This window comes from Microcaecilia unicolor, chromosome 4 (assembly GCF_901765095.1).
Source record: "Microcaecilia unicolor chromosome 4, aMicUni1.1, whole genome shotgun sequence".
In the NCBI taxonomy this organism is placed as follows: Eukaryota; Metazoa; Chordata; class Amphibia; order Gymnophiona; family Siphonopidae; genus Microcaecilia; species Microcaecilia unicolor.
Genome location: NC_044034.1, coordinates 259,752,615 through 259,779,579, shown reverse-complemented (window position 1 = coordinate 259,779,579; position 26,965 = coordinate 259,752,615). Strand labels below are relative to the sequence as shown.

Here is a 26,965-nt window from a genome sequence, read left to right as displayed (position 1 = left end):
AAATCAATCTCATGCACATTTTATTGTATTTCCTAGCAATAGCTAACTTCTTTTATTGTGACACATGTAGAACCAAATTGGTACATTGCAGAATACAAGAATAAACATTGCATTGTATTATATCCAAGACTATTTGAATGCACTTAACTAGCTGACTGGACACGGGTGAGCTCAAACTTAAGGGCTTTGTTCAGGCATTTTTTTTAGAAACAGAGCTAATTTATTTATTTTTTTGACACGCAAGACTTTTTAGCTTCTTATTCTTAATTACTTTTTCAATATGAAAAAAATCAATTATTTAACAAAGTATATAATGTTGTATAGATCAGTGAAACAAAAATCCAATAATGCACTTTTTAGACAACAGAATGTGAAAAATAAAGAAAAAGGGAGAAAAAGGAGAACACACTTGCAAGGCACTATATTTCTGTATGACACGGTGATATGAACTGGTGTTTAAGTAACTACTCCTAACTTGGAGCATTTTGGCAATCAAGCCAGTAAAAGTCTTAATAAATAAAAAGGGTCATGTACTTAGTTGTTTTCTGAAAGTAGCACCTAGATAGTAAATTATCAATATCCCCGTTGGAGAAGATTTTCTAGAATACTCTCAACAGTGGCGTAGCTATATAAGCCACGGGGGCCTGTGCCCCTGGTTTGGCTGGCAGGGGTCCCCAACCCCCGCCAGCTGAAGCCTTTGTCCAGCGTTGGTCTCCGGCGCCGCCTCATTGCCTGCCCTGCTCTCTCTTCCCCTCACATCCGGCACGCTCCTTTTAGTGAAATTACTCAGTTTCACTAAAAGGAGAGTGGAAGTGAGGGGAAGAGTGAGCAAGGCAGGCAATGAGGTGGCGCCGGAGTCCAGCGCTCGATGAAGGCTTCAGTGGGTGGGGGACCTCTACAAGCCAAGGTATTTGCGGCAGGAGTGCTTCAGCTGGCAGGCGTTGGGGACCCCCTCCAGTCAAGATGTTCAGCAATGGCAGAGGGGGGTGAGGAATGGCAGGGCGGCAGAGGGGGCTGGTGAGGCGGCGGACCAAAATGTGCCCCCCCCCCCACCTCGAGGTCTGGCTACGCCCTTGATTCTCATGACACCTGAGACAGTAAAGTGGCACTGGGAAGGTAAAATACCATTCTCAACCTAGCACTAGGTGAAAGACCAGAGACTGAAATATAGTTTTAGCCACAATGAATTTGTTTAGGAGCCAAGAAACAAACTTTGGCCCAGGCAATGAGGGACAGTGGTGCTTCACTATGTGGCAACGGTGATAAGTGGACTAATGTTACAGAACCTCCATTTTGCCTCTCACCCTTCCATCTCCATCTAAATCCCAAAACTCCTCCTACAATTTGCCACTCTTCACTTAGACCTCTGCCTTTCTGTGGAGAAGGCAGCCACAGCGGTGGCTTTCGGGCCCTCTCCTTTCGTGAGTTGTGGTGGGAGCGTTGGTTGTACTGAGGCCTCAGGTTTTTTTTTTCCTTTCCTCATGGCCAGCAGCAGCTCCCACCATGGAAGAAGGTAGAAGAGGAAGTGGAAGCTGGTTTGAAATCTTGCCTGGGCGGGAGTAGGCTGGAACTGCCAACTTCTCAACTACATTCTCCCAACACTGAATATGCCACCCCAGATAGAAATATGTAAAATATTTTTAGGCACCTTATTTTTTGACCCTTGAGGAAGACCATGATCATCAAGCATAATATTTACAACTGGCACCAGCGTTTCGGTTTAGCATGGAGAAACCATGTCCTGCGATTCACCACTACTCAGCGACCGTTAATGTAGAAATCCAGTATAGTTATAATGTACTTGTTAATCTAGAATGCACCCTATTTTACACAGCATCATGTTCCCGAGGACAAAGTTTAGCATGCAGTTATTGATGAAACACCTTTAATTTATATCAATATTATACACATAAACTTAACATATTGTAAATATTTTTTGGCATCAAACCAGGTTCTTTAATCTCACTTAAAGAAGAGAGACTATTCAACTAGGCTGAAAAATAAGCAAGGAAAAGTAATGTCTCTTGTGCATACACATTTCTGACATACCAAATAATCCATCGTTAACATCGGTGAAAATCTGCCATCATAAAAACGCCTGGAGATTTTCATGAGCTCAACAGTGAAAGTAGACTGCTGTAGATGGATACCAAATTTAAGAAAAAACAAGTTATCTAAACAGGATCTAAGTAAGAATTTCACATGCAATTAATGATCATGTGTGTAATCTACTGATTTTTTTTTTTACAAGTGATGTATAAAAAAATTATTTGCATACATGCTAAAAGATTTTAATACATATATATACAATGTCTCTGTTTAGTACTTCACTAATTACTGGACTTTTTGTTTACTCTCCCCACACTGATCAAATTTTGTTTCTGGATACATGAAACAGATTCACAATCTGATGCAGCTTTACGATGCTCTCTATGGGATCTCTCTGTTAGGAGTATTCACGATCTCTCCTGCTTGACTGGATATTTTCCCCAGCAAACTGAGTGAAGAATGGGTAGTGTGGGTAGCCTCAAAAGGACTGGTTTTATTAATCTCCTGTGTTAGTGTCAACAATCAGCTACAAATACATATTTTGAAAATTACATAATTGTTTAATTCAAACAAGCAGAAGGGCAAGAAGAAAAAGCAGTATATTGATGGCACATTTTTGGGTTTCAGTTTCCAAAACTGAACAATTAAATTTCAAGGGCATGTCCCTCTGTTGAAAGCATGGACCAAAAGAAAACAATTTTTTGTTTACTATATATATCTTACAGGAGTAGCTTAAGAAGTACTAGTACAATACTTTATTTAAATGCATTCTTTGTACTATTACAATGCTTTATTTTATGTACTCAGAGAGGCAAAGAGTACAGTGTAAAAAGTGTCTACACCTAGAAACTTTTGGTAAGCATGAAAAGCTACAGAATTCACAGCCACAACTGGTATCTCTGCTATATATCATTTAATCAGCTGCAGCTTCAGTGCATTCAACTGTCTGATGTCCTGTAATGAAAAGTTCTGTCAATGTGAGCATTGTGAACAGATTAACACTGTTTTGAAATCAACCTAGCTCCCACCCCAAAACACTTCTCCATACTATGTAAACATAGACAGAAGAGGGGGCTCAGACCCCAGGCTTGACCGTGATTATAGTGGTCACTTAAGGATTTATCCTGAGGGCAGAGCGAACAGAAAACTGAATCTAAATGGAAGAACAGGCACACAAAAATCAAAGAAAGGGAGAACCCATAAAACAAGTGTTCTGTAACAGAAAAAAAACTTCTATTGTTTAAGAATGTCCTCCCCTTCCCCTCCCCAATTCCCCCTCCCTCCTTCCCCAGTGTCTGAAATGGCGCTGTTCTGTAGAAATGGGTCTAGGATCTAAGGCTTCTAGTTGTGAAAGGCCAGGACGGCCTAGTCCATCTTCAATGTCACTGCAGAGCTTTAACAAGATATAACTTTTCACCATGTTCACTTGTAAAGATCGGAGCCTTTTTGTAGTGTTCCACCAATTCATCCATGCTGTTAAATCGACGCTGTCCAATGCAAAAGACACTGTCCACGAGTTGCACCTTGAAGTGTTTGTTCTTCCCTGATGCTTTTAAAGATACTGAAAAGTCACTTGGCTGTGGGAAAACAGGAAAGAACGCAAATCAATGGCAACAAATAAAATGCTAGAATTTTGCAGACACACAGACATTCTGGTACAGCAAGGAAATTAAAGAAAAAAAAAGTATGCCTTGTTGGTAAATGGCACAAGTAAGAAAATTCATAAATTAAAAAAAATAAATAACATGGCTGCAGACTTAACGGCAAAAATATGACTTATAGATTTAAATTTGATACTATGCTGTGGTAAGCCCAACGCGGGCTTACTGCTCGCTAAACAATAAGTACTGCCGGGCTAGTGCAGCAGCCCGGTGGTACTTCCCACCCCTAGTGTGCTGTCATATCCAGCGCTAACAAAATATACGCATTTCTGTAGCGCTGGAGTGTACCTGGCAGTAATCAGTCAGCATTGTGCGCTGCCCGATTACTGTCAGGTTAGTGCAGGAGCCCTTACCGCCACCTGAAGATATTTTTTGACATAAGTTATATTGACTTTCTGGCAGCAAAACTTGTGACACAAATCCTAAGCAGTAGTGTGGGCTTAAGGAAAGCTGACTGCCAGGCTGCCATGGTATCTAGAAATTGGACCTGGTGCTCAGGATTTCACATTCCTCAATTTTGTGGGGGGAGGTTTTTTTGTTTTATTTTATAAACAGTGGACATTATAAAAATAAGGCTGGTTTCTTTGGCAATCTGCACAGTGTGATTAGGCTCTCAGGAAGTTTGAGATGCACAGTGGAGAAACTTCCAGCTGGCCTGGAGATTGGAAGCTCCTTCATCGTGCAGCTGAAAACTTATTGAGAGCCAAAAGACACGGTGTTGACTGTAAGTGAACTGCAGTACAGCAGTAGACGGTGAGGATAGGGGGGAACAGGTAAGTGCACCGAGGTTGAGTTGCTTGGAAATGAGAAAGGGAGAGAGAACCTGGAAGGGAGATATGAAACAGAAAAATTGGTGGGGACCCAGGCCATGTTATGGGAACCAGAAAGGCAAATGCCTCTGCTTCGCCTATCGAAAAAGTGCCATCACATCACCGACATAACTCTTGGAGGAGGAAGGCTGCTGGCTTTTGTAAGTAAAGTGCACAGACAAACAAAAGATCTAATTTACAATTCTCTTTCCCACAGACACAGACTGGGAAGAGAGCCTTAATAAATCAGGTTTGTAAAAGCTGTCTCAGACGGGAGGGGGGAGAGAGGAGAGAATTGGGGATTCCCACTCCCTCTTCCCCTTGAACAAGCTGAAAAAAGGGGGGGGGGGGGGCTCCTCACCTGCTTGCTCCTTACATTCAAAGAAACTAAAGCATGGCTATAAGGCATTTACTTTGACCATTATTTTGTGTGTCATGAGGAAATTATAGGATGTCCCACTATCACAGAAAATGAAAGATAAAATCGAACAGCCATTTTACTCTACAAAATAATTTGTAGCACTGCTTTTGTCAGTACAAAGCACAGCAAGTTCTAGAGTCAATTCCAAGGGTTTGTTTTTTTTTGAAATTTTATGCTTGTATCTGTCTTTTTTTTTGTTTTGTTTTGCCTGGGGAAGGAGAATACTGGAAGACGGTTGGGGAGGGACCTGGAACCATCAGGTGTACCCCAAGACCAGCCTGAACCCCCAAGCTTAACTGAACAACAAATGAAACAGGAGCAGCTGCAGAGCAAGAAATCCAGGAGCTGAGGAGAGACCATCCACCACTTGCTGGGGACAGAGCAACACTGATTCCCCAGGAGTTTCACCATCCCTTAAGGATAAGTACAGTTTTGTGCGCTATCGGAACCGGCTGGTAGACAGGCACAACCTATCAGTTTCTGAGTTAATTTGCTCTAACACTAAGGAATACTGAATTATGCTGATAGTCATTTGCTCTTCTAACTTTTCTTATTTCTCTCTTCTTTAAAGCTTGTAGAATATTTCTGGGCTTCCACAATGGTGGTCTATTTTTATTTATTTCACACAGCTTGATACACAGCTATGGAGTCTATATAGTTAAACAGAACATAAAAAGGGGAGGAAAATGAAAGAATGAAGGAATGAGGACAAGGAAGCACAGAGAGAGAATCAGGATATGGTCATCCCAAATGTCTCACAAAACAGATGAGTCTTGAGTTGTGTTTTAAATTTTATGAGTGGGCTCTGTTCTGTGTGGTGGTAGGGAGTTCCATAGCCTAGGACCAAGACAGCTGAAGGCAGCCTCACAAGAAATGTATAGATGATGAACTGAAAGGGGGTGGGGGATAGCAAGCAGATTAGCAGTAGATGAGTGGTGAAAATGGAAGGGAGTGTAAGGAATCAAAAGGCTGTTAATGTAAGCAGCAGACAATGATGAGTGACTTTTAAAAACAAGTCCAAGAATCTTAAATTTAATGTGAGCTGAAACAGGAAGCCTGTGTGTTCAGAAGGGAAAAGAGGCATAACGTGGTCAAATTGGTGTGAACGGTGAAGAAGTTTCACAGCAGTCAAATGTATGAGCTGGAGACGCTTTAAAGAGTAGAGGGGAAGTCTGGTATAAAGAGAGTTACTGTAGTCAAGGAAACTTGCAAAGCAGGAAGAGTACAAATTAGGGAGGGGACAAGGAATGAATGAATGAAGCTATTACAATGCATGACAAAGACAGACAAATGGATGACCGTGTCAATCTGTGGTTTAAATGTCGACTTAGTGTCAAAGATGACACTCAGAATTTTCATAGAATCATGGGAAGGGAGCAGGTGACCATCAACAGACAGGAGGGTAGGTTAAGTGTAGGGGAAGATAACAGATACGCATTTAGAAAGAGAAGATTTTGTCAATTAACTACATATTTGAGGCAGGTGTTCATGGAGTTATGAGAGATAGATGGAACAGAAACGTGACAAAGAATTTGAACATCACCAGTGTAGTAGAATGGGGTACAGCCCTGATCTTGGATAAAAACCTCTATACCTCATGTAGACAATCCTTGCAACTACTCTTTTGCTCAGGATTGGTTTTTTTTTTTTTTTTTTTTTAAGGAGGTAGTTACTGATGGTAGAAGTACTGGTACCTTTTCTGTTGCCTAGTAAACCTTATCTATGGTCCTCAAGTATGAATGAAAAAGTCCAGGTTCCACACATCCCAAACACACACAGAATACCTCCTCCCCCACCCCCATGGGTGAAGCAGTATCTTCAGGTAATCTCTACAAGCCCACACCAGATCATCACAGATCTGCATCTGCTTTCAGAAGAAAGTGAACGTGTATGCTGCAGCCAAGCCCCTTGAAAGTATGGGGAACATACATACATAACATAGTAAATGACGGCAGATAAAGACCTGTACAGTCCATCTAGTCTGCCCAACAGTACTACTAACTGGGTTTCTGCCAGGTACTTATAACCTGGATTGGGCCACTGCTGGAAGCCGGATACTGGGCTAGACAGACCATTGGTCTGACCCAATATGGCTATTCTTATGTTCACATTTTTAGCCTGCTGAGCAACTAGGCGGGTTACATCAAGTCACAGAAAACAAAACTCTATAAAAACAGAGACACAGGTCCCTCAATAAGACACCTCTTAACTCAGCTCTCCACCCACCACCATATGCTTGAATAGAAAATAAATCTTCAGCTGCTATTTTTTAAATTCACACTGTGCCTTAAACACTGTCCACAGCAAAGAGGTCCGTCCTATAGCAGAAAATTGGTTGATATTGCATACCTATTACACACAACGGAACAAAAAGGCAACCCCCCTCCCCCGTGCGCTTCAACTTCAACTTTCCGAAGACAGGCTACACAGAATAAAAGGTAGAAAAAAAATTAGAATTGGTTTAATGATTTGGATATGCTACCTTTAGAACTATTTCAGAGATACTATACATTTATATTCCCATTTTGCACAGCTCAGGAGGAAACACATTTCTAAGCAGAGTCCAGCTTCTTGGCGTTTCCAGTTCAGTTTGTCTGCATATTTTTATTTCTAATTTGTGAAAAACTGGCACAGCAGAAGGAAAAGTCAAATTGGCAGGTACTACTAGCAGGGCTGGTGGGTAGGTGTAAATTTCCCTAAACCACCGTTGTAATGATTATTGCCTGGATCTAGTCCTTTCTATCAGTGTATATGCTCATGGAGAGAGTTATTGGTCCTATTTCTAGTCCTAGGAATGTAAGATGTAGGGGTCCAATATTCAGTAATGCTGCTGGCATTACTCCATGGCACTGAATAATCTGGTTTATGAGGTGCTGGCTAGCACTTGGCTGATTAAGTTGATATTCAGAACTTAATTGGCAATGGGTCGCAAGGTTGTTATTTAATTACTAGTAAAAAAAAAAGGCCTGTTTCTTAACGCAATGAAACAGGCGAAAGCAATGTAATGAGTTCCTGCCGTTAATGTTTCCACGGTTGTATTCTGAATATAATTGTTGTTTACATGTGTAAGATTTCTTTATATACAATATTTTTTGTGTAAACTGTGTTACAATGTGGTAAAAGTTTTCCTTGTTCAGGCCCTTCAATCAGTTTAACAATAGAAGAGCTCCTTACTCCTGAGAATGCAACATACAGTTGCCCATGTGAGAGACAGAGTGATAGTGTGTTTTACAGACAGTGTAAGAGAGAGATAAACAGAGTGATTGAGTGTGTGTGTGTGTGTGATGTCTGTGTGTGAGTGAGTGACAAAGTGATTAAATGTTTGTCTTCCCTTCCGTTCTGTGCACTTGCCTCCACTGATGTTCGTGCCTCCCTGTATATGATTGTTTGTTAGAGATTCAATCCACTCCACTTCCCTCCTCCAAGTTCCGTTCTGTCTGATTGGTTCTTCATTGACAGTGAGAGCCAATGAAACGCTGAACTACAGACTTACGAACCCTACACTGCCACAGTGCCACGGAGTCAGCTTCAGAATGCTGGAGGTGCTTTTTATTATATAGGATGAGTAAGTTGGAATGTTGAACTATATACTTTAAAATTTGCAGCGCAGGGTTTATTAATTTTTGGGCAACATGCTATGAGACATGCTAAAATATTCTATTGAACATGCACATTTATGATGATAAAATCAATTAGAATAAGCACTGCAAAGGATGCATACTAAAGTGAAGTGAAGCAACGTATTCCTCTAATAGCAAATTATATCCACAAACCTTTAAACAAAAAAGTTCACAGATAGGAGACCAAAAAATACCTCCAACAAAAAACCCATGGGGGTTTAATCATGATTTTTTAAATTGCTCCTTATGGCATGAGAATCATTTTAACTCACTAGTTCTATTGTTTTGAGGCCTTTTAGATTGGTTTTCGAGTTTAATAAGTGAATATCCTTTAGAAAGTGACCTCTGACCTTAGTAGGAAGTATTTAAGAAAGCAAAGCATTCAGCATGGCAGATTCTACACACTGTTGGTAAAAGAGATATGCTGCTGCTCTGAAGAAAGTGCACTGTCTGAACAAATTTTCTGTGCCTCCTGTTATAAAGCAGCTTTTTGTTGGAGTAGTTTTGGTTCACCTATTCTTGTGGAGCCTCTTTGTTTAAAGGTTGTGGATATAATTTGCTATTAGAGGAATACGTTGCTTCACGTCCCCTTAGCATGTGTATTTGCAGTGTTTTATTCTAATTGATTTTATCACTGTAAAATACAGATGTGGCGTGTTCAACAAAGTATTTTAGCATGACAGACAAATACCCGCCTAAATGTAGAGGAAATAGAGTTCCAGAAGAGGCAGGAAAGGAGCTTCACAAATAGTACTGCTGAGACATTCCATTAGGATGAAAAATAGAGAGGAGTGTCTGACGTTAAACAATGCCTGTTCCTTTTACTAAGGAAGAGGCTAGATACTGGCACACTGTCAGCTCTATAAGAAAGTGGAGTCCAGCATGTAATGTTTGAGGGAGCACATCAGGAATTCGTGCTAATGTGTAAACAGAGGGCCAGATGCACTAAACGACCCTCTAACAACCCTTTAACCAAGGAAATTCCTAACCGTTGCATGCATTAAAGGCCTTTTTCCAACGAAGCAAGCAGCTAACGAAAACGGAATACAAAAGAGTAACTAGCATTGTAATGTGGGGCGATTCGGGATGCACTAACACTACCGACGATCACACCGAATCATTTACCGCGACATATTAAGCATATGATCAGAGCAGTCGTAAAGGCCTGAGCTGTCATCTCCCCGCTGCCCCCTGCACCATAAAAATCAAAGCTGGCATGTTTAAACAGAAAAGTGAGATAAAAAAAATAAAAATACCACAAACACTGGCTCCCCGCTTTCAACAGCATAAAATATAAAAGCTTTACAAACATCAAAAAAGGATCGGGAGGGGGCAAAGGCGCTCATCAGGAGCGTCCTGTATGGACGGCCTTGCCCCCCCACCGAGATCGCCACTGTTCCCCGCTTCCGCCCTTTACTAAATTAAAAACTGAAAATAAAAATCTAAACTTTTGCAGCGCCGGGCCCCCCTCCCTTCCTGTCTCGATTTTCTTCTTTTCCCAACACTGCTCCGCCTCCCGCCATCCTCCGCCCCTAGCCCCACCCCCTGAGTTTGTCTTTCGTATACAGAAGTATTTCACTCCCTATATTATATCACTCCTTTGGATTTTTGCAGTCCATGTGCATGATCCGGCACTTTTTTAGCACTGAGTTGCTAATTTCTGGACCAATTCTTCTTCACTAGATTCCCCCCCCCCTCACCCCCCATGCTAGCCAAATTTTACCAGACAGCCCTTCTGCAATATCACTCAAAGATGTTAAAAGAGCCGGCCCAAAGACTGATCCCTGTGGTACACCACTGATAAACATCCTTTTCCTCACTGAGAACACCATTTACCACTACCCTCTGTCTCCTTCCACTTGACCAGTTTCTAACCCAGTCACTTTAGAGTCCATACCAAGTGCACACAGTTTATTATCAGTCACCAATGTGGAACCACGCCAAAGCTTTGCTAAATCTAAGTACACTATACATCTAGCACTCTCTAAATCCTTATCCAGAGCTCAGCCTGCCTTTTAGGTTCTGTATGTGGAACTGGGAACATTTGCAAGAATGCCATTCTGGAGGTCCTGGACTTTGGTCTTTTACTAGGGATCCTAGATTTGATCTCAGGAACATTCTCCTACGCCCACCTATATCACCGGTATCTAACTGTACCATGAAATGCACAGTACATTCTAAAATTTTAGGAAAATGATGCAAGAGCTCAATTTGCTTCACAGCAGGCAGGCAAATTGCCAAGCAAATCTTTTTGGCACTTGCACCTACATTTCTAACCATAAATCACTGGTAGCAATAGATGTCTTAACCCCACCCTCCTAGACAGACTCTTAGATATCACCGCCTGGAAGGCAAGTCCCAGTTATGGGATCACACTCTGTTATTCCACGTCAGTGTTCTTTTTCTAGAGACCTTGATCCTCCAAAATACTGGAGTGAAATGGCTTTTCTACATACTTCCATCTATATTAACTCCTCATTTGCTATTCAAGTCTTAGATTTTTATTACCTAGCCAAAAGACTATCCAAAACAGCTTACAATTTCAAATTCAGTCTATCATTAGGAACCAATAAAGTATAATGGTGAAAATCAGTACATAACATAGCAATCAAATCAACAGCTCAAAACTGATGACTAACATAGAAATTGGTCATTTATACATCTAGCCTCCAGATACTATAGGTGTTCTTTGAGAGATGAGAGATCTTATACCCTGTGCATAACACAATCTGCAGATAATTTGTAGATGTGAAACTCAGCAGAAAAGCTGAATAGCTGCCACTCTATTGGTAGATTTGCTTATATTTCTCTTTTTTAGGTGTGTCTCTCTATACTATTCTGAGCATACCTATTTGTCAGCTTTCTATCCATTTAGCTAGCTATCCATCTATCTGCATGAATATTCTAACAGTTGATTTATATAAAATTCATCACAGTATATCTACAATAGCTCATGGGCCCATTCTGATTGTATTACTGACATATTTTTGACCCATTACCCACTGGCTAGCTGTGCCTTATCTTGGAGGCACAGTTAGCCAATCATGCTTTCAGAATCATGAATGAATATGTATAAATTTGCATATATTGGAGATCTACTGTATTCAAATTTCTCTCATGCATGTACATTGTGGTGATCCTGAAAACCTGACTGGCTATGTGTGCCTCCAGGATAGGGTTGAAAAGCACTGCATTCGACTACTTTGTTCAAAGCAGGGGAGGAGGCAACAGACTTTAAGACATTTTTGATACTAAACCACTAAATGTTTTTGATTACTAAACCACTAAAATGTGGGGCCTTAGAAGTATTTAACAAAGTGGCTTTAGTACTGCTAGCCTCTCAAGGAGCGGCACTGTTAGGATTTTAGAGCCTGACACCCTGAACCTCTATTCCTTGTAACTTGTGTTTGGTAGCCTAACTCAAAGCAGCTCACTTTTATCAGCATCCCAGTCTATCAAAGAATCAGAAGATGTGTCTGCTTGAACAGTGGGCACTCACAATAAGATATCAATTATACACCTTTCCAAACCCAACATCAAGGCAGATTATACCCATATAGTAGGTAACTCCTTGCTTCAGATTAACAAATACAAATTTGTAAATGAGGTAAATGAGGGTGAAGGAACTCGTCCAAAGTTAGACGAACAATGGAATTTTAACCCTGTCTTCTCTGGTTTTCAGCCCACTGGTCTGGCCACTACTCTATGCGAGTTAATTTCAAAAACCACAAGAATGCTGCTACCACTGTGACTGATCCATGCCTGTATCTGCTTCTTCTCTCTCTGTTTTAAAATCTGGAATAGAGTCTGGTACCTGCTTCAGTGCTTTTCTAGCTCTTTCTTTGGCCATGAGTTTTCCCCTGTGTCTACACAATAACAATAAACAGAGTATTTATATACCATCTCACCCTATTAGCTCAAGTACAATTTACAATAGGAAGCACAAGGCTGTACATAAAAACACAAAAAAAGCTTTAAATTCCATATTAATTAGACTAACATTTCACTTAAATTGTGACAGAATATTTATGTAAGTATTTGCTGAACAGCCAAGCCATTAACATTTAACTAAATCTTAAATAGTTCATTTCACATCTGATAGATGGAGGCAGAGAATTCCACTTTGAAGGGATAACTACATTAAAAAGCTTTTTACTCAACAAAACTAATCGAACAGAGGAGGGCGGTACAAGTTCAAATTTGACATGTGCAGGACGTCTAGATATCGGACATGGTTGAATTTTCAATATATTTGACAGATTTAAAGGACAATTTCCATATAAAATCTTTAAAGCAAAACACAAGATTTTAAAACCAACCCTTGCTGCAACAAGTACCCAATTGAGCTCCTTTAATAAAGGAGTAACTCTTTTGTACTTATTTTTATACAGAATAATCTTCACCACTGTATTTTGCAGCAACTGTAAATGAGAGACATGATTTATGAATTCCTAATTACAAGGAATTGCAGTAGTCTGAGCTGAGAAGAAATCAATGCTGGAACCAGCTTCTGTAATTCATCCAAAGAGAGAGAGAACCCCCCCCCCCCCAAAAAAAAACAAAACAAAACATTATTTGGTGTAGGATGTATAGAGGATGCTCTATTGTTTTAAAATGTCTCTGCTACACCTTGATCTTGTATTTCTAATGTCTGATAATGTCTTCTGTAATGCCACTATCTTGTACTTCATGACCATGTAATCCCAAATCCTTCTGTAAAACCAAATGTATATCCTTTTCTATTTCCAGTGTCCATGATATATTTTAAGCCACATTGAGCCTGCAAAGAGGTGGGAAAACGTGGGATACAAATACAATAAATAAATAAATAAATATGATTAACCTGAGAACTTCCATCTAAAGCAGAATTTAACCATACTCCTAAACTACGAACAATTGTTTGAAAAGGAATATTATTTACATCAAACATAGGAATCAAAGTAGGTAATGGAACTTTCTTTCTTCCTACCCAAGGAATGAGGTCTCTATGTCAGGCGGCCAATGTGATATACATTTCAGACTAGCAACCAGAAATCTAAAATGTTTCAATTATGAAGTCTGTTATTGGAAAACATCTGCACATTGTCAACATAAATATAGTAAGTCAGTCCCATTAAATTTAACTCTTTACTCAAAGAGCTAAAAGTATGTTAAACATAGGTGAAAGTAGTGATCCCTGTGGGACCCTGCAGCCTAGTCACTATACATCTGAGATTACTTGTGACATTTTTACAGATTATATTTGCAATGCCTCAAGAAATCTGAAAAACAAAGACAGAATTACACCAGCAATTCCAATTGATTCCAATCTAAACAATAGTAAATTGTGAGCAACTATATCGAAAGAAGCTGATAAATCTAGCTGCATCAGTATAGAAGGAACATCTTTAACTAGTAATGACAGGAGTTCTGAATGACAGAAAGTCGTCTCAAACGGTAGGAAAAGAAAGATTTAGAAGGGCAAAAACTGCATTTGTGTGAAGCTTGGACAAAAATAGACTTGTGAGGTATCAGCTGCTTGACAGACCCACACATGCACAGAAAACTTAGGTTTTTCTGAATTCAGTAAGAGTTATTTATGTCTGCATCAGCAGATGACATCCAGTGTGTAGCTGATTCATTCTGCTTATCAATGCAGAGCCATATTTAAATTGGACCTGCAAAAGATGCTTGAAGTATCTTATTTTTAAACGTTGCACAGAGGACTTGAATATCTTCCAAATTGCATTCAGACTGCTTTGAAACTTTAACCTTGAAAATGCAGGGGCAATATCACATGGGCTCCAACTAACACTGAGGTAATAGTGAAATATGTAGGGACAGATGATGAGACTACCTATCACATGGGAATTCTTACAACAGCAAAGCCATGCTCTTGGGTATGTACATATGGAACGCCAAGTATTAAATGGTGTAAAAATTTAATTTATAAATGGTCACTAGGTGGCAGAAAGGTGAAAGTCTAGAAAAGATGTAGACGGCTTTAAACAAGACAGAAAGAAAGGTGGAATAATGTAAAATGGTGAATCAGGACACAGATAATAAAGGATCAGACTGTGGTTTCTATAGTATGGGTATGACAGGATAACTTTTTTTTCCAACAGTGACTCAAAAGACTGGAGGATTAGAGGAGAAAGGCCGCTGGGTGATGAAGTCTCCATCTACAGAAACACAAAAAATGACTGCAGGTAAAGACCATATGGCCTATGCAGTCTGCCCATCCAAACCATCTACTATCCCTTTCCCACCCTCAGAGATTCTATATGCCAGCAGACTGAAGGGTACAATAAAACAAAATACAGGGCTGATAAGAAAAGTTACATGGCTTTGGAGGCAGGAGTTGCAGATTGTTTGAGACTATAGAACTTGTGACTCTGGGCAAGTCACTTAACCCTCCATTGCCCCATGTAAGCCGCATTGAGCCTGCCATGAGTGGGAAAGAGCGGGGTACAAATGTAACAAAAACAAAAAGGCTGCAGAATCTAAATAGTGGTAGCAGGACACCAGGATAAAGGATTCAAACAAGTAAATCTATGAGAGAATACTTGGGTAACCTGAAAAAAAGAGCCAACTGCAACTCTAAAAATTATATTACCATAGGAACCAGCTCTGTGGGTGCTTGAGAACACACCTAATATTGAACAAGCTCCTTGACTATGTCCAGATACAGGTAATTTTCATTTGGTTTAGCACTCTCAATCATTCTGAAAAGTTCTCTCCTATGTTTATTACTTTAATTGATTAGGTGTGTGAGAAAGGAGAAAGCAGTCTGGGTGTTACACAAATTCCGGTATGGAACGTTATCTACCCAAGTGGAAAACTGCTATTGGGCAGACTTAATGGGTTTACTGCTATCATTCACTAACAGCCATGCAAGTGACCAAAAGGAGATGGAATACTCCACCATGGTGGAGTAAGTGGGGTTACATTCCAGGGAGTAGAAGAATACCAAAGGTTGTGGCTGTGTACACTACACAAAAATATAAATTTGTATTGTGTTGACTGACATTTACAGGGACACACCTAAGTCCACAAAACATTCAATTATTAAAGCATATGCACTTTTTAGGGGTTTTTCTGTTTTGCTTTTTAACCCAACACATGGAGAGAGACTAGGAATTTATGTGCATTTGATATATACAAAAAACAATACAAATGGACAAGCCAGCAAAGTCCAAGTGTGGCTTGCTGAACTAATCATATGTGAAGCTCAATTAATTAGCACTGATGAACTAGAGTCACAGCTTAACTATAATACTGTACTACAGAACACTCATGTTTGAGTTTTGAATGGTGCAAGAGGTTAAGTTTGTGACTAAAGGCAGCCCCTACTGCAGAAGATCTGCTACAAGTCACTAATGATATCTTCTTGCTTGGGGCAGAAAGAACAAAAGAACAGCCAACCGATCAGCGAACATCATGTCACATGGTGTTTGCTGATCGGTTGGCTGTTCTTTTGTTCTCTGTGGATTAACTTGCATACATAAAGGAATTATTCAAGCCTATCAGCTTCTTCTCAGAGAAAGTTGATTGTGACCCCTGAGGCAGGCGCTTTGGCGCCGAAACACAGACCGTGTCGGGTCCTTGATATGAATATTCTGAATAAACTGTTTTTTTATATTATCTCCCTATTGGTTTGCACATTTGTCAGCCTCATCTTATTTCTCTACTGTATTCTATTCAGACCATCTTCCCTCTCCCTTAGTCCAACTGATTTACTACCCTCTTTTCCCTTCCTTTGTTTCCTTCTTCCCTCCATTCCATTTTTACTTCCTTTCCACTCACCTGACTCCCTGAGAGGGTTTAAAATAAATTTAGAGTCTGGTATGCATCCAGAGATGCCAGCTCTGTAGGTGGCCGTAGGTGTTTGAGCACCCCAATATTCTCTCCTGTACTTCCCTGATTTGTGAGCTAAGCGCTCCATGTTGAAGGGCAAACCAGGAAGGAAGCGCTTGGGTCTCCTAAGCTTCTGTTCCAGCCTCTCCCTATAGCTTATTGGCTGCCTAAAGAATGCCTGCCCAATGAACTGCAGGGAGATCATACAGCGGTTGTAGTGTAGGAAAGACTTCTAACTTTAGTTTGCCACAAGTGTGTGTGTGTGTGTGGGGGGGGGGGGGGGGGGGGGGGGGTGAGAGACATGCTGATGGAGGAACTGGGAAAGTGCAGGATGAACAGATCACACAGAAGAAGGGGACAGAAAGGCAGGCCTGAGAACCTCTGAGGGGTTTGACAGAGCTGCTGACACTGGGGGCTGGGAGAGAGGGAAGCTTAACTATGAAAGAGGATACTAATTGGAATATATAATACAAGCCGTTAAGCCCATTAAAACAGGCAATATTTTTTATTTCTGACATATAATGTAAAATTTGATGAACGTAATGTGTAGTGCTTGAAAGGGTGCGGGGAAAAGTTGTGGGTAGAGAGAGAGAGAGAGAGAGAGAGTGACAGTGTGTATATATATGTGTGTGTGTGAGAGAGAGAGAGAGAGAGAGAGAGAGAGAGAGCTGCTAGGAGTCCCTGTGAGAGTGGAGGGTCATTTTCTCCTTAGCCAGTTGTTTGAGGCAGCTAAGCAGGGCTCGTTTTTGAGTGGCCTGCCCCCTCCCCCATACATTTTCCTGTAACCTATATGGGGTATTGTGCGGTATTGTTGGACTTCAATGAGTTTACTGTATGTGTGAGCGAAGTGCCTGGGATCCATTCCCGGCGTCGCTGTCCCGCTGTGTTGTGTGTGAGAGAGAGAGAGTGAGTTCAGAGAGAGAGAGAGAGAGAGAAGTGAGAGAGAGAGACTCAGAGAGAGAGAGTGAGAAGAGAGACTCCGAGTTCCAGACCCTCCCTCCCACCCAGTTTCAGGGCGTCTCCATCTGAGTTCGCCGCTGCCCCCCCCCCCCCCCCCCACCGAGGTCGCCGCTGGCCCTCTCCACTGAACTCACAGCGCCTCACCTCCGAATGCTTTAGTAGTGGCAACAGGTTTTATTGGTTGCTAATCGCAGCAGGGGCGGACACTCGCCAGGAGGTAGGATCAGAATTTTTGTACGGTAAGTCCAGGGTGGCTCTAACACAGAGGTTTACCTACACAGAGGCTGAGCATGATTAGCCTTGCAGAACCGGAAGTAGAGGTTGGTTACTACAGGCTCTCACCTGCATGCAGCCTGTAAGAGTTCAGTCTTGATGCGCATGCCCGGAAGAGTGCGGCACCCACTCCTCCTCCCTTTTCCCCGGTGGAGCTGGACGTGGACGCGAAGAGGGGAGCTGTGGTTGGTTGTCAGCGGCATCAGGTTGAAAAAAAAATCCCACCTATAACTTTCAAGAGGAACTTATCTTAACGGAAAATAGATAGCCCGGCAACACTGCTATACTCTTCAGGCTGTTTGTCTCCAGTCTCTCTCTCTTTCTGGAGATCCACATAGGTAGCAGCGCGTTCTGTTTATTTACTTTCTGGCTGTTTGAGACTGTGCAGTGTAGAGCGGTAGAAAGGTTTGCGAGCTGATTTTTCAACAGCGCGTACAGAGAGACCTGTGACGTGCTGCGCATGCGCGGCAGGTCAGTCACTCTTCATTTATATAGTATGATTGTCATGAGAGTGTGGGAGAGAACTGAAAGAATCCTAGCTGAGAGAGGAACTGAAGAGAAGGTGATGGAAAAGGGAGCTTGTACTGGGGAAGAAAAGAGAAAGGAGCTGCAGCTGACAAGGAATTCCACACAAGCTGGCATCTCCAGAACTGTATTTATACACTTTAGTGCCAAGGCGCATGCTTGACTAATTGCTCTCTGATGTTGGATGTACTACTGTGCTCATTTCTCTCTTTCTGAGAAGTTCTGAGAGAAGAGGACATTTCTTTGGTAAGTGAACACTATTTTGCTTTGTGCTTTGGGAACTTAAAGATTGGGGTTTAAAGGAAGAATTGTACGTTAGTGATAGGCAGAATAAAAATATAAAAGAGCAAACTATCAACTAATCTCCATACTCTTTTCCCCCCAGTTTTAAAATTTGAACTTTGTACAACAGCATTAACAGATAGCCTCTAGCAGGCACTGAAGGACCTAGTTTAGTATTTTTTTTTGGGGGGGGGGGAGGGAGAGAGAGAGAGAGAGAGAGAGAGAGAGAAAAGCAAGCATTATTAACTAGTTTCCATAGTGTACAACCCTGCAGGACCTAACTCTCCCATCTTATTTCTTAGGCTTCTGGCATTCGCATATAGACACCTTTTTACGCTCCATACACTGTTGTGGTCTCGTTTTAAGACGGCATCTGTACTTTGTATTCCACATGATGGTCTTTAGACATGTTCCATTTTACCTTCACTTGTTTGCCATATGCACTCGACTATGTGTATCAATATTTCTTTATGGTCCCATTCTGTTATTTTGTGTAGCATTGTGCATCATTTACACACTGTTTCAATTCACCTTTCCACTTTTACACATCGCACAAGTCATTTTTTTAACCATTATTTAATAGGTGGTTTTTAGTTAAATTACTGTGGCATTCACTTAAATCCCCCCCACTTTTTTTTTACACAAATGCAGACTCAACCTTTTTTTCATTGACATTACAAATGCAGACTTAACTTTTGATTACATTTTGCATCTTTATTCCTTAAAAGCAGCATCTTTTCTATGTTTGGAAAGTTCAGCATTCATCTATGCACTATCTTTCTAAAACCTATTTTTTCCCCCTTTTTTCTCTTCCATATATAATAATTTTTTGTGACTTCTTCATTATGGCACTTTTTTTTATTCTTTTTTTTATTTTAACTTTAAGTTTTTATTGTAGTTTTTGTAACAGCCCACTGACACAACAAAAACAACTTTCCCACTTTAGCCCACGCAGGGGCAAACAGTTATTGAATTAGCGCACCATGTACATGCATACATATATCTCTATATATGCTCCTCTATATTAATCTTATTATCAGTGGCCATGTTAACATTGTTCTATACCCAAATAAACTTTGCGTTATCATTATGCTTCACTCCCTCCCCCAACCCTCTATCCACATCCAGTCTTATCATATCTTGGGAATGCCCCATGGTTCTTTTGGACAAACTCCCTCCCCCCTCCGAGCCCATACTTCTCCTCAGAATCCCCGCTGTCCTAAATGCGTGCTAAACGCTGTTGGAATCGGGCCCACCCCCCTTTATGTTGTAGATGTCCTTCCTGCAGTATGCCGTAAGGTGTATAATACCATCTAGTAAGGACCTTATAGGCATTTCCTGCACCAGCACACATACCGAAGCTTTTTGTATCTACGCACAAATTATTTCCCAATCTTGATCAGAGAATGTACAGTTTAAATCTGCTTCCCATGCCCCCTGGAAGCTAAATGGCCTGGGATCCCATCCCCTAAAAAATCTATATATCACCGATATGAGTCTGGGCACCCTCCCCAACAAATTCCACAGGTTTCCATCTCTTGAGGGTTCTCCCCCCTCCAACCTAAGGTTCCCACAAAATGCTGAATTTCTAAGTATGAAAAAGTGTCCCCCTCTGGCAGGCCATATGTGGCGTGCAGTGTGTCAAAGCTCCTCACCCCCCCCCCCCCCCCCCCCCCCCCCCCGCAGAACATTTCGAAAATTCAAAATACCTACTTGCTCCCACCGCACAAATGTGGTATTTTCTCTCCCGGCTCCAAATTTTGGCTCCCATCGTAAAGGTGCAAGTGAGGACACCATGTCTCCCCACAACCCCATCAGATGCCTCACAAATGGATTTTGTATCCAAGCCAGTACCAATCCCACTCCTTCAGTAGTCCATAAGTATGAGCTCAGTGGCTGGTGAGGGTAATACAATTGCTCCACCTGACTAGCTGGCTTTGTTTTCCCCCTCTCCCAATCTATGATCATCCAAAGTTGAGCAGCAAAGTAACACCATTCAATATTAGGCACTGCTCTACCTCCCCGCTGGGGAGTCCCTCACAGTACCCTTTCCTGCCAAACGGGGGTGCCTGCCTTCCTAAATAAACTGTGACAGGAAGCCCTGCAAATGTTTAGAGTTTCTGTCTTGGGACTGGCAGTGATTGAAATAAAAATAGCAATCTAGGCAACACATTCACCTTCACAACTACCATACGCCCCCATCAGGAAAGCCAAAGTCCCTTCCATTGGGGTAGCTCCACCCAAATTTGATCTACTATCTTCCCATAGTTTAAACTATACACTCTACCCAGGTCCCTGGGGATCTGGATCTCCAAGTACCTAATGTTATTCTTAGCCCATATAAAAGCAAACATTGCTCTCAATCTATTTTCCTCCATGTGGGTTAAGGAAATCCCCAATAGTTCACTTTTGTCCATATTGACCCTTAAACCAGCAAATCTTTCAAATTCCTGAAGGATCCTCAATACCGTAGGTAGTGTCTGCTCGGGGTCTGCAACATAAAGCAGCACATCGTCCACAAACAGAGCAATACGATGTTCCTTCCCCCTAACCATGATACCCCGGATATCTGGATGGCAACGTATCATTTCTGCAAAAGGCTCTATATAAGCCACAGACGGTGGGGTCTTTCCTGGGTTTAGGCAGGACAGTCACCCCAGACTCAGACATGGATGCCGGAAGCCCGTTGCCCTCCAGAGCGCCATGAACCACTCGTACCAACAGGTCCCCAAGCTCCTCCATAAAGCACTGGTAAAACCTTGCCGAGTAACCATCCAATCCTGCAGCCTTACCATTTGAGAGCCTTTTCATCACCCCTTGCACCTCCCCTAATCTAATGGGTTCCCCAAGCTGAGCTTTTTTGGATTCATTCAGTCATTTTAGTGGAACCTGATCCAAATAGCGAGCTATGTCTACAGCTGATTCACCCTCAGGAGTGCTGTATAAATCTTGATAGTATTTCAAAAAATTTTGCAATTTCGGAGTCAGCATAATGCCATCTTCCCCTACTATCCCTCATCTTTTGAATAAGAGATCTCACTCTCTTAGCCCGTAAATAACAGGCCAGCAATGCACTTGATTTATTTGGAAACTCAAAATATTGCTGCTTGAGCTTGGTTCTCATAAAATCAACTTCTTCCATCTGCAATTGCGCTATTTCTCCTCTCACTTTTTAAAGATCCTCCCATACCTGTGATGTAGGGTTTCGTTTATGCTGCTTTTCTAAGCGCAATAAACGCATGCGTAAGGTGAGTGAGCGCTGTCCTTTTTCCCTTTTCTTGCACGCCCCCCACTTGATCAAGATACCCCTCACCACTGCTTTCAGTGCATCCCATAATACCCCGTCTGCCCTCCCCATTATCGTTAAAGCAACGAAATTCCTGAATATTGAGCTTAATCTCTTCCTGTACTTCCTCATCCCCTAGGAGTGAATCATTAAGTCTCCAATTGCCCTGCCGCTTACTATGGCCCAACCCAGTAAGCCTAATCCACATTGGAGCATGATCTGAAATTTGAATAGCCCCTATCTCAGCCTCCTCCACCATATGCCAGCTGTTGCGATGGACCCATAATCCATAAGAGTATATAATTGTGCCGCATGGGAGTAAAAGGTGTAATTGCGCTGCCCTCCATGCAACAGTCTCCAACAATCTACCACCTCCTCTGCTCGCAAAAATTGTAGCAGTGCTTTGCGACTCAGGCCACTATGGTGCCCCCCCCCCCCCCCCCGTGAAATGATCTAGGCGTGCATCGCGGGCGACATTAAAGTCACCACCGACCATCACCTGTCCCCCAATAAATCCCTGGAGCTCCCTAACAAGGTTTGGAAAAACCTCCTCTGACTGGTGTTCGGAGCATATAAATTAATCAAGGTAAGCTCCTTGCCCTGCAGTACTCCTCTTAAAGCCACACATCTTCCACTTGAGTCCCGAAACTCCTGCTGAATTACAAACCCACAACTCTGCCTTATTTGAATAGCCACTCCCCCCATCCACTTAGCTCCCCCTCTCTGGTGAACCACTACTTCCCGGAAAGGCCTACGACGTTAACATATGGACATCTCGTGGTCTTAAATGAGTTTCTTGTAAAAATGTCACATCCCACTGTGAAGCCTTCTTCCTTTTTCCCCTTATTGTTTTGCTGTTTACTTAGTCAAACACGTCACCTCTTTGCTCTTCCTTCTTTCCCTCTTTCATTCTAGTCTCTTCCAAGGCATTGTACCCCATGCCTGAAAGAATGCTCTCATCACTCCAATTCTAAAAAAAAAAAATACAACCCCCCCCCCCCCCTCATCTTGACCCCTTGGGTCCATTCCTTCGCCCCATTTTCCAAACTCCCTTTCTTTTCAAAAATTTGACAGAAATTCATCCTCCACCAATTGGACTCCTTCCTTGAAAAAAACCAATGCCCTTCATTCCTATCAAGCTGGTTTCCACCATGGTCATAGCATTGGCTCTCTCCTTTTGGCCATCTACAATAACATCCGTTCATCACTCGACCAATACCAGTCTGTCATTCTGGTCTCCCTGGATCTGTCCTCGGCCTGCAACCTTGTAAATCACTCACTCCTCTGCAGACTTCACTTCCTAGGGATCTCTGCTCCACTCCTGTCTGGTTCTCTAGCTATCAAAACACACTTTTCAGCTTGCACACAAAGGTTCTCTCTCCCCCTGTATTTCCTGTTCACTCCGGTATCCCCCAAGATTCCATCCTTGCCCCCCACGCTCTTTATCATCTTGGCCCCCCTTCTCATGATCATTCAGGAGCAAGGTTGCACACCGTATTGTTGTGCGGACACTCAAATTTTCTGTTGCATCTCCAATAACGCTTCTGCCTCCTCACTTAATACCTGCCTCTTTCATGCCTCACAGTGACTGCAGGACCATTTACTGTTTAACACATCCAAGTGTGAAGCCATCCAGTTCCCCAATCCTCTTATCACCTCTCTTCTCTGTCCTACCCTGAACAATGTCCCCCTTCTATTTCAAGACACTGTCAGAATCTAGGTGCTACTTTTGACTCAAAGTTTACATGTAAACCACAAATTGGCACCATTATACGCCCAGCTTTCTTCGCGATGCACGAAGTGCTATCCTTTTCTCTCCCCCTCTCTCATTCACACCCTCCTTATTGCTTGTCATATCCCATCTGGATTACTGTTCTCTCTAGGCTGATCTTCCACTCCACAAGCTCAAACACCTCCAACATCCATTTGACTATCAAGCTTCTCCACCAAGCACATTGCTTTGAGCATGTCACTCCCCTTTCTCCACCAAACAACGGCTCTCCATCTCTAGCCACATCCAACTTAAGGTTTTCACTATCTTCAAGGGCCGCCTCTCCTCTGCCCCAGCCTACATCAATCACCTGCTCATCCCTTCGTTCCTCATCTATAAATCTCTTGACCCTGCCCTTACCACAGGCCCTTTGTCTAAACATCTCCCGTGAGACCTCTATCAGTTATTTTGGACCCAATCTTTGGAACTCTCCCCCCTCAGATCAGAGCCATCATTTCATAAATTTGTCACTCCTCGAAACTCACCTATCTTTCAAAGTCTTTGGCTCTTTTATCTCTTAATCTGCCTTCTCTCTTCTCATCTTTCGTCACTTTCCTGCTCTGTTACCCTATACTCTGACCATTTTGGTTTGTTGTAAACTGCATAGCTGCCTTGACTGCCCCCATTACTATATATTAACGTGGATAAATGTTCATTTTTTGGTGCAGAATTCCGGCAGGAGTAAAATTTGATGGGATAGCTTGGATGGAAAAAATCTCAGCTGCACAGCAACAGGTGCTAAAAAGCTATGGAGTTCCAAAGGGTATAAGACAGGATATACAACCCTACATTAAGAATACAGTTGGGGAGATGGCTGGCTAGAGGGGGGAGGGTTTGATGGGGCATATCTTAAACACAAGTTGCAGCTGGGCAGTGGAAGAAACTACAGTACCTAGAGTTATTAGTAGACAAGCTTAAAAGACTGGGTTTTGAGCCACTCTCCCTCTCCAAGGGGCAGATGCAGAAAGCTACTGCAAAGCTCAGCCGTGCAAATATACACCAGCAAGCAATGCAGGAAGTAATTGAGCGTGGGTTTACCTAAGTGCAGCATACATGGCTGCACAATGCATTCAAATGAATGTGTAGGAGGCCATTACGTATGCTGCGTTGATACCACAAAACAAGAACATGGCCAAATTTGCACAGTTAATGTCTGACCTTCCTGCTGGTTAATTTTCTGCACTGGCACCCTTCTCTGCTGTCTCTACTGGATATTTGGGCAAACTCTTTACCCGATCCCAGTGTCTAAGACAACCCCCACCCATTACTCATCCAGCCTCACAAGTAAAAAAAAAAAAAAAAGAAAAGAAATTTCCGGTTTAGTGGACCCTTGCCTCCCACCCAACCTGCCTTGATTTTCGAAAAAATAAATAAAGGACTCTTCCTCCTCAACTGAACTAAATAAAAATGCCCTCGTGGCTAGTAGGTGTCCACCCTCGCCAAAGCCCCCCCCCTCCCCTGTAAACTGCATGAGTGAAGGCCACTTGCTCCTGCTGTCAGGAGTCGTAATCATCAAAATGTGGGACGTTCTGGGATTCACCGAGCAGGGCCAGGGTGCATGTGTGTGCGCGTGTGTCCACTAGCCCCAGGACATTTTATTTTTATTTAGATGTAAGTGTGGGTGAATGCAAGGGAAGAAAGGGTACCATAGAAAAACATATGAGTGCCTCTAAGGTTTCAAGAGGCACTTGAATGTTTTCCTAAGAACCTTGAGAGATTATGACTTCTGATGCAAGTGCTGTTGCTAAAACACGGACCCGTGTCAAGTCTTATTTGGCAAGCCTCTTGTTGTATGTTGTATTGCTTTTAACCATTTTGGATTGAAGAGAATAAACCATTTCTTTAACTTTCGAAGTACTGCCTTCTCTTGCTGGAAAGACTGGGGATCTACCCCTACTTTTTGCTTTCTCTGAGTTGATTTTGAGACTACCACAACTCGGTTTTAACAAGCCAACTGCAGATACTGTAAAAATTCAAGTACTAAGTGCTACTTACCGAAGACTCACTATCTCTGACAAGGAAGTCTCCTTCCATTCCCCTCTCATTTAGGGCACATTCTGCCTGGTGTCGAGTAACACTTCCATAATACCACTCTTTTCCAGCAAACCGTCCTGTGGAGGATGGTCCTGTGTAGCTTATTGGAGGTGGATGTGAAGGGTTAATTGCAGGACCATCACTTATTACTACTACATAGTTTTTAGGCACAAGGCCAATTTGACCTCGAGAATTTTTACATTTCCACCATTCTGGATCATTTTCTGGCTTTTCAACGACCTCCATTGTTTCTCCTTTTTCAAAGTTTAACTCCTCCTCTGTAACAGAGCTGAATGGATATAATGTCTGAACAACATGAAGAACTTTAGCACTCTGGCCATTGCTCATGGATGCACCCTGACGTAAACTAAAAAAGCTTGGGGAATCTGCTGTAGCCTCATCCATTTCCTCCATCACATAGTTCGAAGGAAACCAACCAATCTGTCCATTGTAGCTTCCTCGCCACCAGCCATCACTGCACTTTTCCATAACTATCACCCATGATCCTTTCACGAGGGACAGTTCATCCTCCCTCTCTGCTACATAGGCAAACTTCACATATGCAGGGATGTTCAGGTCATAAATCCGGTCAGTGCTGCTGCCATTGGCTGGATATTCAGCATCTGTACTTGGAGTGGGTGATGCATCTCTGGCACTAGTCTTTCTTTTCGTTTTACCTAAACCTGTTCAATAAAGGCAAAAAAGTATAGTAAGTATTTAAAACCAACATGAAATCGAATACAAGACAATATTGCATTCGGAATTCATTAGTCCCTTAGAACTGTACATTTTCTATAAAACAAATGAAGTACTCAAACTGTCTGAGGGAGAGTAGACTGTTGTAAATTAATTGCTTGCCTCTATAGGATATGTGCACATAAATTCTGCAAAACATAATTCAACTGCTTTTTGTGTATGTTTGCCTCCTAAAATGAATACTTATTACAATTTAATAAGAATACTACTACTACTTCTAATACAAATACAGAATGTATAGATGAGAAAAATCCCATTAGGGTATCAGTGGATTTAACTCCTTTTACCCAAACATATGCTTGTGATATTACAATTGGCCCATAAACCATGTAAACTGTTCATCTGACTTTTATAAAACCAATATATGAGAACTCCAATGAAACCAATATGGGGTTAATGTTAAAGATAATGGTGCTCACTTAATTTTTGTCGAATTTTTTCATGCAGCATCCACCGTCCACAATTATCGAACATTTCACGGAAGCCATTTGTTGTTTGTAACTTGTTTCACTCCTTTGGTTATATACTTGCTATATGTATATGTATTATGAAAATCTTTTTCAATAAAATTTATAAAAAAATAACACACACATATACATGGAAAGAATCTTTAGTATCTAATTTTAAAGAGAAAACTGTTGCAGATCAAACTATTAGGCAATAGTAATCTTAAAATATTTCT

At 41.8% G+C, this 26,965-nt stretch overlaps 1 protein-coding gene across 1 annotated transcript in view; it reads right to left on the bottom strand.

The window, feature by feature from the left end:
• Positions 1–774: 774 nt before the first annotated feature.
• Positions 775–26,965, bottom strand: part of NCK2 (NCK adaptor protein 2) — a 157,850-nt gene continuing 131,659 nt past the window's right edge. The window contains exons 4-5 of the mRNA XM_030201460.1: positions 25,489–26,210; positions 775–3,626 (exon numbers count right to left, since the gene is read on the bottom strand). Of these exons, the coding sequence (XP_030057320.1) occupies positions 3,432–3,626; positions 25,489–26,210 (917 nt within the window). The 3' untranslated portion in view covers positions 775–3,431. The remainder of the gene's footprint in view (positions 3,627–25,488; positions 26,211–26,965) is intronic.